Raw genomic sequence first — 12,587 nt, forward strand, 5'->3', positions numbered from 1 at the left:
GGAAACAAACCAGGAGTATTTGCATCACACTAGCTTTTCGGCCACCTTTCCCTTCTCTGCCACTGTCCACTGCTTTCTTCCTTGCATATTTTTTTGGCGTTCTGATGAATACACCTAGATCAGGTGTGGAACCTACCGCTGTGGTGTTGTTCCACACTCCAAGTATGCTCAGTCCTTCCAGATCAGATAACTGTTGGAGACTCACTGAAACTCTGTCTTCTTGCAGTTGAGCTAATTTCCAGTAAGGGAGGCTAGACTTTGTTATTTAACAGGGAAAAGAAGAATGCCGATGATCTCTGAAGTGACTTGCATGACAGGAGCCATCTGCTCCTACATTGAGTGTGAAAGAGACAGATAAAAACATATACTTCTGCATGGAAATCTAGGCCATGTACTCTGATGTTGAGCAATCATTGAATCACAGTATACCCAGAGAACCCCTGCTGATCTACTATGGAACTTCTGTTCTGTATCAGCTATGACCTAACATCATCTTCAGCTTTGCAGATGGCAGATATGCAGGGGGCCTTTGGGAGATGAAAATGTTTTCCAAGGAGCTAGAAAGTTTGAAAACCATGGACTTGACTTGTGATGATGAGGCAGTACCATCGAGTTTTAGGACATGCATCTACCTCTTTGGCATTGATTTAAAGTTGACTGTGACTTTCAGGGCAGTTGAACCCGGTGCAGTTCCTATTGAAAACATTAGTAAAATAGGTAAAATGCATGGATGTGTCAGAATCTGTTTAACCAGACACCTGCACTGGCATTAAAGTTGTATGTCGCACTTGTGTGTGATCCTTGCACATCATGTGGCTCCTGTGGTATTAAACATCAATGTAACACAAGTATTCCCACTATGCATTTTATTCTTATTGAAATCAGAACCTCAAAGATGTTCCTGGGGATAATCTATTAAGCTGCAGTCACATACCCATAAATACATTTTTCAAATAAAAGTGTTTACTTGGTTGCTTTCTTCTACAGCCTTCAGCAGTTTTAATTTTAAAATACAAAAGTTGTTGTTTCTGTTTCTTTAAAGGCAGCTAAAATTAACACTGCACAGCCATATAATCACATTCAAAGTGACACAGTAGTTTTGCTCATGATAAATGCTTTTAAACCACCGATGAGAGCATTTATCTTGGTTTATCATACACATTTACAGTTGTCCATTTATCTAAAAGTCCGTATCTTTGCATTAAAGATAGCCAGAGTACATCCAAGGGTCACTGAAACAAGAACAGCTTATCTCTAGAGAGAAATTAGCCAAGATAACCTTGACATAAATATTTCCTTTTCCTTTAAAAAATTTATAGGAGGATGAATTACATGCAGGATTCAATAAACAAACAGAACTGCCTCTGTGTATTCAGTGCAGTGATCATGACAGAGGCCACTAGCTTAAGCAATTTCATACGCTAGTGGATCTTCCTTCTTGACATGACATTCTAAAACGTTTGGTGATCAAATTTAACACAATTCTTTTGTCTTTCCCCCTTTACTCCGCTATGTGGTATGCTATATCAATACAATTTCTATTTGCGATTATGCTCCAGTTAACTGATGTGACAAAAACATCTGGATTTTGGCATTTAAGTGTTTCAGTTTTGAATGTTGAAATCTTTAGAGACAAATAGCTGGAATTCAGGAATATTTTGAAAATAGGGTAAAACCTCTCCATGCACTATTGAATAGGAAGCATGAGAAACCCATATTCAAGGTAGGATTGTAGTATATGCTTCCCCTAAGAAATTAACTAGAATTTTGCAAGAAGACAATTTAGAGAAAACAGTGAGGCTTCTTTTAAATCAGATTGCAGGATCCCCTTCTCAAGATCTGCATCAAAGCTTGTCAGCATGCTAAGCATAAATTGAATAATGTATTTTCTGCTAGAGCTGAATTTTCATTGGCATGTGTGTACCAGAGGTATTGGGAAGGTGGTGAGAGTAAGATTTTAGCTTTTCATTTAAAAAAAAAAGAATTGCATTCCACTGCTTAAAGGAGAACACAACACAGTACAGTGGTGCCTCGCTAGACGAAATTAATTCGTTCCACAGGTCAATTCGTGTAACGAATTTTTCGTCTAGCGAGTCCCAGTTTCCCATAGGAATGCATTGAAACTTAATCAATGCGTTCCTATAGGCTCTGGGGGACTGGCTGCGGCATGCAGCGGGGCTTCAGAGAAGGTCTCTGAAGCCCCGTCCGATGCCGGATGTGTGCAAGGCGGGGGGAGAAGCTCTCTTCGCCCAGCCACCGCCTTGCCTGCCTCCCCCAACATGGAGCGCAGCTTCGGAGATCTCTCCAAAGTTGTGCTCCGTGCCGGATGTGCGCGGCGAGAGGCGGCGGCGGGAGAAGAGCTTCTCCCGCCGCCGCCTCCTGCCTGCCTCCCCCGACGTGGAGCACAACTTTGGAGGTCTCGGAAGTTGTGCTCCGTGCCGGATGTGCACGGCGAGGGGCGGTGGCGGGAGAAGAGCTTCTCCTGCCGCCGCCTCCCGCCTGCCTCCCCCGACACGGAGCGCAACTTTGGAGGTCTCCGAAGTTGCACTCCGTGCCGGCTGTGCGCAGCGAGAGGCGGCGGCGGGGGAAGAGCTTCTCCCGCCGCCTCCCACCTGCCTCCCCCGACATGAGACGGCACTTCAGAGACCTTCTCCGAAGCGCCGTCTCATGCCGCTGGTGCGAGGCGAGGCGGCGGGGGAGAGAAGCGCTTCTCCCCCCGCCGCCTCCTGCCTGTCTTCCCCGGTGTGGCGGTGTGGTGGAAGGGGAAGACAGGCAGGGGCAGCCGCCGCACCACCACGTTTCGGCTCTGCCCCCCGGCAAAGGAAGATTAGCTTTGCCGCTTTCTATGGCTGCGCATCATAAGACGAAGCGGCGGTCATAGAAAATTTTGCTGTCTTACAAATGCCTCTTGCAACGCAAAACTTTTGTCTAGCAAGTTTTTTGTTGTGCAAGGCATTCGTAAAGCGAGGCACCACTGTAAGTATGTTAAAGGGAATGTAAGTGCAGCAATTAATGTGCATAATAACCAGGCATTGTTTGCATTCACTAGGATGTGAATGTGCACATTATCCTTCCACAAACAGTGACTTGTACACATTTCCCAGCTATTATGTATAATTCCCAACACACCCTCAGCAATTTTCAAGCAGTTCATTGCCGGGAGGGGGGGTAGTTTGGGAACCGCTAGCCTAAACAATGGGAAATTGCCTTTAAATTTTTGTTTGTTTGTTTGTTGAATTTATATACCGTCCTATACCCGGAGGCCTCAGGGTTTTTCACAGAATAAAATCAAAATATAAAACCACAAAATACTTAATCACAATAAAAGCAACAACCCAATAGCCTCCCTCTTCCCCCCCCCCAAAAAAAACACCACCCCGTGTTTTAAAAGGGCATAGGATGTCCTTGGGTACATTGAATTCCACAATGTTGGTATAGGAAGGCACTGTCCTTGTCGGGCCTTATTAGACCTGCAGGCCAAAGGTATCCCATGCCTGGTATAAACAATACTGTGTTAGATGGGTCAGTTCAGTATAAGGCAGCTTCCTGTGTCCCACTGCATTGAATGGAGCTTGTAACCAAGTCTTGGTTGCAGTCTTAGATAATGATACGAGTTTGCTGCATTTTATTTTATTCTTCATGGGAGCCACCTTGAATTTTATAAGGGAAGATGGGGTATAAATATTTTAAATGAAAAAAATGCTGTAATTCTTCATCAAAGGCAGCTGTCATTTCATGTCTCCTCTGTGATATATTTTCTTGACAGAGATATATGCTTATTACATTTCTTGCTTGCTTCTCCTAAATCTGTTGTTTATATGGCAAATTGCAGTAGTAGTTGTTGGGGAGGGTTAAGATAAAAATGGCTAGGTCACCACCCTGACCAAAATAAGCAGGGGGCAGAATCTTGTAAGCATGCACAGAAATTTTAACTCTAGGACTGTGGTGCTATTCATAAATCCACACAGCGAAAGTAGTTCCGTCATGGTAAAATGAGATGATGCACAATAGTAGGCCCTTGGTGAAAAGCCTTCATTAGACTTTTCAATATTTATTCCTTTACTGTTTATATCCAGAAACTAGCTAAAGTGCTAAATATGCAGAAACAAACTGTTCAAAACGAGCAATTTGTTTGCATTGTCTTAATTCATAAATGTAGTAAATACACAATCATGCAATTGACAGTCAATAAGTTTAGCTTCTGTGGTTCAGTTACTGTAAGTCTGGGTTGTGTTTTAAGTTGGCGTGTGGGGGAAATTATGGGAAATTAGCATTTGAAATATTGTTGCACACCACCCCAATCGCCATGTAGTGCAAGATTTCAGGGGTTCCAACCACTTTACCCAGGGTTCGTGTTTGCTTTAGGAATGAGACACAGTGGAGAATGTGGGGGCTTATGACACTTTATATGGTTTGTTTAAACGCATGTGCAACCTGAGCCTATGATGGAGGGGTTCAGAGACATACCAGGAGCAACAAAAAAAGCATATCTGTGTTGGGAGCACATTTACCAAAAAAAGAGAGAAAACCTACAGTTCCCAGATTAATACTGTAGAGTGATTAATACAGAAAGTACAAAGAAGGTTATTATAAGTTTTCTTCTTTTTCTAGACAAAGGCTGGAGACCAAGTAAAAAAGTAATGAGTGAAGTTGTAATAATTAATAGCTTTTGGGGGCTGTAAAGTAAGATTTGTGACAAGCTTGTAAACATTATTTTGTAAGGAAGTGACAAAGGAAGAATATATTTTTTATTATTATGTATATTATATGAATGCTGTAAATATAATTGATAACACTGCAGTTTTCTTCTTTGGCGATCACTCATATCTGAGTACGATTGTCTTCCATAAACACGGTCCTAACAATGGGTCCGCAAGTGACTGTGGAGGCCAACCCCGGATCCACACGTCCCTCCACAGCGGGGACACCGGTCTCCGGGCAGGAGTTGATCACAGCGTGAACCTGCCAAGCGCGCCTTCCTCTTAGCACGTTTCTCACTTGCGTCCTGAGATCGAGCGTCTTCAAAGCCCATGACACCCTTGGTAAAGACTGCTCTCCAACTGGTGCGCTCGCAGGCCAGTGCCTCCCAGTCGTCGGTGTCTACACTACATTTTTTAAGATTTGCCTTGAGACAGTCTTTAAACCTCTTATGAGAACCACCAACTCCAATATTTCCTTTAGATCTTGCTTTGAATAAGAGCAAGATTTAGTCCAAATTGCTTCAGTGGCTGTCTGTTTCCCTTTGGGAACTGGATAAAATTCCAGATTAGGAAAAACAAATCTTCATACTTCACTCATTCACTACTATGGGAAATCAAAACATGGTTAACACACACACACACACCCATTCAGCAGAATTGGAAGAGATTTTCAGGCATATTTGCCCCTCCTGAGTGGAGAAAGCCTGTCAAATTATGGACCAAATTTAGTCTGGGTTGGTTAAAGAAAGCAAAAGCAATCCATAACAATTAAGCCACTTGATAACTGTGTGTTTATGGCTAAAGGTCCTGATGTGGATTTTCTTCCCCTCCCTGTGGTGCCCCTAGGAAAGTAGCCTGTAAAATTTCAGAAAGGCAGATCTTGGTACCAAGGAGATATGATGAATGAAAAGACAGATTCAAACTTGTGAAACTAATTGCAAAGCTAATTTGACAGGAGTGTATGTGTGGGCATGTGGCAGAATGGTTAAAAGGATATGAATGTCAAGCGTTTTTCACTAGCAGAACTAGCAACAAAGCAATACATTACTACAGTGTTCTTTCCTCAAAGCACTGGGATTGGTAAAATGTTTGCCTGCGGTTAGAAGCTGGATCTGTCAGAAGATCGATCTTTCCCTCCCACCCTACATGTTATTTCCTTTATGTGGCAAGTTTGGGAAGAAGTGTTTTAAGTTTTGCAGACATTCTGCTTCCAGCATTTTTTAAAGAGAAGAGAGTTAGATGTCCCCACTTCAGGACACTTAGCAGAGACCTTGCTTCAACTCAGACGAGCCCCACATCCTGATTAGCATTATCTTGCAGTCAACAGCCACTTCCATTGTGACTTAAGATCCTACCGCTTTTTAGTTTGCCTCTCAGCAACATTTAACATGGAATAGCATTATAAACGAAGAGATACAGTATTGTATTCCATACAGCATGCCTCAAAGGCAGCAGGTACATTTTTGTAAAATAACCAGAACTACAATGCTTCACGTTCAGTCTGGATTCCACCCATTTTTCTGCAATGGACACATTCCAGAGAAAATTAAGTATATTTTAATCCTCCTATTGAGACGGGTGTTGTTTGTTTATTGTTTAGAAAGATTAACGGACTACTTAATCATAAAACTTTCGTAAGCATAATAAAGCACAGCTAAAATCCACCAAACTGTTTTTTAAAAAAGCAAGTATACATAAGTTAAGCAAAACATTTAAAAACAAAAAGTGAATTTGTGGGCTGGGTGGCCCACTAAACTAAATAAATTAAAGAGCAAGTTCAAGTTTCTACCACAAGGGACCCCAAACATGGACAGCCATGTGTATAGCTTAGGTTCAGTACTGCAAACTCCATTAATTCACCCAATGCTTTATGTCTTGGGTTTTTGATGTTCTGAATGGTCTTCGAAAACCCTTGTCTGGGCAGCTTGCTTTGGTAGTTGCATTTCTTTCCTTTTATAGAGTTTAAACCTGCTTATCTATTGTTTTCCTAGAACTTTAAAATGAGGAAGAATAGGACAAGGGCAAACATCTCCACCCTGTTTCTAAATCCAAACATTAATCTCCACTATAATTGTCAAACACAGTGTCAAAACATGAATATTAATGCTTCAGCTTGTAATATACTTATTTTTCCAGTGTTCATTCCTAAAAAGCTATACTTACAAAACACTGGCTTACGTGCCGGATGCTTTCAAAAACATTTGACCTGCTCTGTGCTGTACCATTGTACGTACTTTTAATAGACCCTGTAACTCTACTTTCGTATTGTCATTTGCTTTTCATTTCGAATCTTTATCATTAAAAAAAGAAAACACTGATACTGCTTCTCTTCTTAAGCATACTGCATTATAAAAGAAATGCATTTGGTAGGGATAATTGCAATATCTATTTTTTAAAAACATAGATTAATATTATTTAACATTTTAATGCAGTATTTATTATATCTCAACATAAATCATTGGAATACATAATAGGTAACAAAACACCAAAAATATATTTGGGACATAATGTAACAGTATGATTGGTGATACCCAATGGTGCCTGATATTTCCTCCCTCCTGCAGCCTTCCATGTACTCCCCAAATCTGATCTGGAGGGACCCTTCTAAAGCAGATTTTGGGGGTGAATGAGGGATTTTGCACACACTGAGGGGGCAGTGTGTGTGTGCATGCTGACGTTGCACAGCTCCAGTCCCCTCAATTGCAGGGGCAAGGTGGTGCGCTTGACACATGGCTATCTAAAGGAGGGGTCATAAAAGCCCATTATGTCCAGCATCAATATTCAATTCCATATTACGACGAATTAACTGAAATGCAGGAAAGTACGGTTTGACCTAAACCATATCCTCATAGAGTTGGAAGAGTAATTTAGGCTTGTTCCTGCAGTGCAGAGATCACAGCTAAACCAGTCCCTACAATGCAATAATCGAATATATTACATTATATTTCAGAAATGAAAGTTCATATAATGAGGCCATAGTTCAGAATCTGTTTATAAAGGAATGCTGCAGGATCATTGGGCCCTAGAGAAGAGTTTGGGTTAGAAAGGACTCCAACTTTCTTCATGTCCAATAAAAGCATCTGGTAGAATCCATCCCTGGGATATTAGAAGAAACTCATCCCCTTTTGTTCCGCACAAGACTTAAAAATGATTGACTGGAAAATAGTTTTAACTATGGGCAGCAATAATTTGTAACTTCTGAGAACACCATTTTATTAACAGTGGAAAGGGCTGTTTTTCACCCTGTTTCCTGCGTCCTTTTCAGGTTTTCTCTTTCACAGTGCATGCTCTCAACAAAGTTCTGCTGAACAGGAAACAGCAGCCAAAACTAACGTCAAACAGCAATTTTATTGAAATAAAAAGAATTCATATTATTGTTAGCAAAACTGTTTGCTGTGCAGCACATGAGATGTCACCATGCTCTTTCAGTAATAGGACAAGAGCTTTCATGATTTATGGATGTTCATCCCGTTTTCTTCATATCTAGTCATTTATTTTAAAATTACACTGTATTTTCCAAACAACTGTTATTGTGATTGCATTTGGCTGTAATGGATTAGTATTTTTTTATTATTATTCATTTTATTTCCAGTCCAAAATTATACCTGGCGTTATAAAATGTGACATTATTACAAATTACTGCTTTTAACTGTCTGCCAAAAGGAAATACCAAAATTAAGAAGGTTTGGTGGCTGCTGGCTCTACTAGTGAAATAAAACTGTTTCAGAAAAGTAGCTTGAAAGTGCTGGACATGTCTGCAAATTAACATGGGTGTAAATTATTATTTTTATTTATTCATTTATTTATTTATTTTTATTATTATTACAGTCATACCTTGGTTTAAGTACGCTTCGGTTTGAGTACTTTCAGTTTAAGTACTCCGCGGACCCGTCTGGAACGGATTAATCCACTTTCCATTACTTTCAAAGGGAAAGTTCGCTTCAGGTTAAGTACACTTCAGGTTAAGTACGGACTTCCAGAACCAATTACACTCATACTTCAGGTTAAGTACGCTTCAGGTTAAGTACTCCGCGGACCCATCTGGAACGGATTAATCCACTTTCTATTACTTTCAATGGGAAGGTTCGCTTCAGGTTAAGTACGCTTCAGGTTAAGTACAGACTTCCAGAACCAATTGTGTACTTAAACCAAGGTACCACTGTATTATTATTATTATATCCCATTTCTCTCACATGAACCCCAGGTCAGCAAATGAAAGCCTTGAGCCCAGTCAGTGCAGTGTGGGTTCTTGATTCCTTTTATTCAATCTTACGTTATTAGCAGTCAACTTTATTAAATAATAATAATAAAAAACTGGTTCCTGTTAACATAGGATTTGTGTTCAACTCATGAAAAAGAACTGGTTTTGTTTTCAGAATCCAGATATGAAAAGACTCTTGGCTCATGTATCCAAAGGCAGTTAAGTCACAAGCATCATGGAAATTTGGCCAGGATTTGGGTCTAGAGTCAGCTATTTAAAACACACCAGCACGCACACGCACGGTTTAGGCTGCCTTAATAGGCTATTGTCCTCCAATCTTTTGTTTGTTCTTTCGCTGCTTTTTTTTTACCCTTTAGTGAAAATATCTAGTTATTAAAACACTCCAGCTTTAAACCCATCAAGGCCTTCATTGGTTCAAAGTATCTCATAACTTTAGCATGCTGTCTAGAAAGTAGATGCCTAAAACAGCAGCATGGAGGATAATCCAAACATCTTTAGACTGGACAGTGGTGTTAAGTCTCAGATTCTGTTGAAACTATTCTGAGGGTGTTCATGGGCGTAGCCAGGGAGGTGCAGGGGAGGGCAGCTGCCCACCCCTAAATCAAGTAAATAAATACTTAACTGTCCAATTGCATCGCAGATAACTCTGTTTTCCCACCCCCAATCCTGACTGTGAGGGCCTTTCATCTCTGTGAGGGCCCCTATTCCCTAAGGATCCACCAACTTTAGGAAACGGCTTCCTTGGAAGTTAAACAGTGTTCTGCAATGGCATTCTGGGAAGTGCAAACCCCATTTATTCCTCTATTTGCCCTATGTAAAATGCAGTGTGCTATTAATGGAAGATGATTGCATTTTTCACAGCAGAAGATAATAAGCTGGTGAATGACCCCCTGGATGTTTTTAATGATGTTAGTTAGCCCTGTAATATTGTTACCTGAGTAGATAATGAAGGCAGATGTTTGTTGTAGCATTTGGGCCCTTGTGCCTATCTCTCTGTTGGTAGTTTGTGAGTAGCTATTTATGCTATTTCCCATTTCAATTCCGATTCTCACCCTTCATGGCTGAGAGCCAAAGAGGATTTAGGCATAGAAAGTAGGGTTTTATACTTTCCTCCTTTAACAGCAGGCCCTGCTGTTCAAAGCTGCAGTTGCCACATAGAAATATGTCTGGGGGTTGCCTCTGCTGTTTGAAAATATAAATCCAAAGCTCCCTTGGGTGTACCAAACCAGTAGTACAGTTTTTTGGATCAAGGAGAATATTAATGAGCTGGAAAATATAAAGCACATGAAATCATACAATAAAGGCTAACAAAGTGAAAGCAAAATACTCATAAATGTTGAATTGTAGCAGTAGCAAAGTACCTGATTTGCAAACAGTTTAATGTTCTCGGGAGTTCAGCCCTTCCTGTAAAGCTCAGTTAAAGGGAAAAGGCACAATTGCCACAATCATGTTGTCGTGTGTGTAAATTATTTTTTTATAATAAACACAATCTGTTCTTCAGATGTTTAGAGACACCCATTTTACTGCCCTTATTCACGTGAATGCTCCTTGCTTTCATGAGATCTCAGTTCCTAAAGTCAGGTTGTTATATTCATAGAAAAGATTAGCATTGGGGCTGTAGGAACCAGCATCTTTTTGTGGGGCTCTAGGGCCAAAGTCCCTGGAGCCATGAAAGGGTGTGTGGCTCCTGTTGCATGATGTGTAGGGGTAGGGCCCTAAGCACCGCTCACACTCAAGCAAGAACTCACCTGTGGCATGCACCCTGATTTAAGTCCCAGCACACTCTGGAAATAATTGCTTCCAAGGGATGGACTTTCTCGGTTTTTCTGGCTCAGGCCTGTTTCTGATGTTGGGCCCCATCAATTCCAGCCACATCCTTGTTCTTTGGATCCCATCTAGTGTGAGGGTTAGTAGAGAACCTAACACCATATTCCATGGCAGTTGTATCGGCAGCCATGGTTTGCATTCTCAGAATGACCCTCAAATAATTGAAAAGGTACCAGCCCCTATCTGGGCATGTTGTGGCAACTATGCCCGCAAAGATAGCGGAAACGGCCCATCAGGTTGAAAGGGAGCATTCAATCTGTGTATTTTTGCCCCTTTTTGTATTGTTAGTTTTCCAAGTGTCCGTTTTTCCTTTCTTGGACTCAGGGGACAGCAGAGAGAACAGGTCTGGCAAATGGTCCTTACTGACGCTCGAGAGCTGCGTCCCGGGGCGATCCCCGGGCAAAGTGCAAGCTTCTGCTCGCATTTCCAGCTTGAAATTCACCTCTGCGCTAGCCTGCCAGATTGACCAATGACAGTCTGGCGTGGAGAGCTGAGAACAGGTCTGCTCCTGGGGGATTTAAAGCTACCCATGCTGGCGCCAGCACCCTGCTCTAATGGAGACATAATTACTGTATTTTTCCATGTATAAGACGCCCCTGTGTATAAGACACCCACTATTTGGGGGGAGTCAAAATTAAGAAAATGCACTATGTACTCTCCGTGTTTAAGACAACCCCTTATTTTAAACTTCGAAAAAATTATACACAGAATAATACACAGTGTAATTCTGATAACTTGAGTGTTTCATATATTTAAAGTTTATTTTCACTCAAATGGTCCTTGCTAATTTTTACATTCTTTTGTTTTTCAGTTTTCTCCTTGTCTTCGGTTGCTTGATTTTATCAGTATTTTCTACAATCCCTGAACATACCTGGCTTGCCACTAGTTGCCTCTTCATTCTGGTAAGTGAACTTTACGAACCAAATAATAATAATAATTCAGAGATTGGAAAGTGCATTATAAATATTTTTATACATATCCATAGTGAATTAGGGTGTATTTTATCAGTACATTGGGAAATAAAAAATGATAGCGGCAGGAAAAGAAATTTAAAAATGATAGCAGCACACTATTATGCAAGTTTTCTCTGAAGTAAGGCCCATCCTGTTAAGTGGAACTCTTACTTCCTAGGAGGGTGTTTGGCTTGTCACCTGAGTCATTTTTCATTTGAGATTTATTCAAAGGTGGCTAACCTACAACTTGGTTGGCTGGTGTGCCTCCCTACAAGCAAATTTACCTTGTCTACCAGTTTTGGTGGCAGCAAAAAATAAAATAAAATAATAGACATAGTGTCCCAATCACAGATCAGTGGGAGAAGGCTATGTGTCTGTGTGGCTACAGGCACATGAAATGGTCAAACTAATCTCTGGTATGTGGACCCTGGAAGGTTGACCAAAGGTGAGCATGGGCCTTGCGCGAAAAAAGGATACCTAACCCTGGTGTAAGATATAACGTGAGCCAGATAGTATATATGGTTTTTGAAACTCTTAAGTCTTTGTCCTAGGAGAGGAACTTGTCTATGAGGCCCTCTCTGCCCCTACGCTCCAGAAACAGACACATTATTATTGGGGTCTCTTTGGAGGTGACCATGTTCCAAGATTAGGATTGTGCCTGTTTAGAAGTTACGAAGAAGGGCAACATTCCTCAACTGTAGACTTTCCCATAACTACAACAAACTGCTGGGGAAAATTAAATCTGTAGAAACTGTTGTGGACAGAAGCTTTAATCCTATTGAGTGTTCCGGTTTTCGAACGTTCTTTTGGAAAACGAACGTCCGTCGGGGCTTCCATGGCTTCCAATTGGCTTCCTGCAGCCAATCGGTAGCCACACTTTGATTT

General features: G+C 41.1%; 1 protein-coding gene across 1 annotated transcript in view; it reads left to right on the plus strand.

Annotated features, from left to right (window-relative positions):
• The window catches only part of KCNQ5 (potassium voltage-gated channel subfamily Q member 5), a 274,517-nt gene that overhangs the window by 175,229 nt on the left and 86,701 nt on the right, over positions 1 to 12,587 (plus strand). The window contains exon 2 of the mRNA XM_035109615.2: positions 11,561 to 11,651. Within this exon, the coding sequence (XP_034965506.1) occupies positions 11,561 to 11,651 (91 nt within the window). The remainder of the gene's footprint in view (positions 1 to 11,560; positions 11,652 to 12,587) is intronic.

Source organism: Zootoca vivipara, chromosome 3 (genome assembly GCF_963506605.1).
Source record: "Zootoca vivipara chromosome 3, rZooViv1.1, whole genome shotgun sequence".
NCBI classification, from domain to species: Eukaryota; Metazoa; Chordata; class Lepidosauria; order Squamata; family Lacertidae; genus Zootoca; species Zootoca vivipara.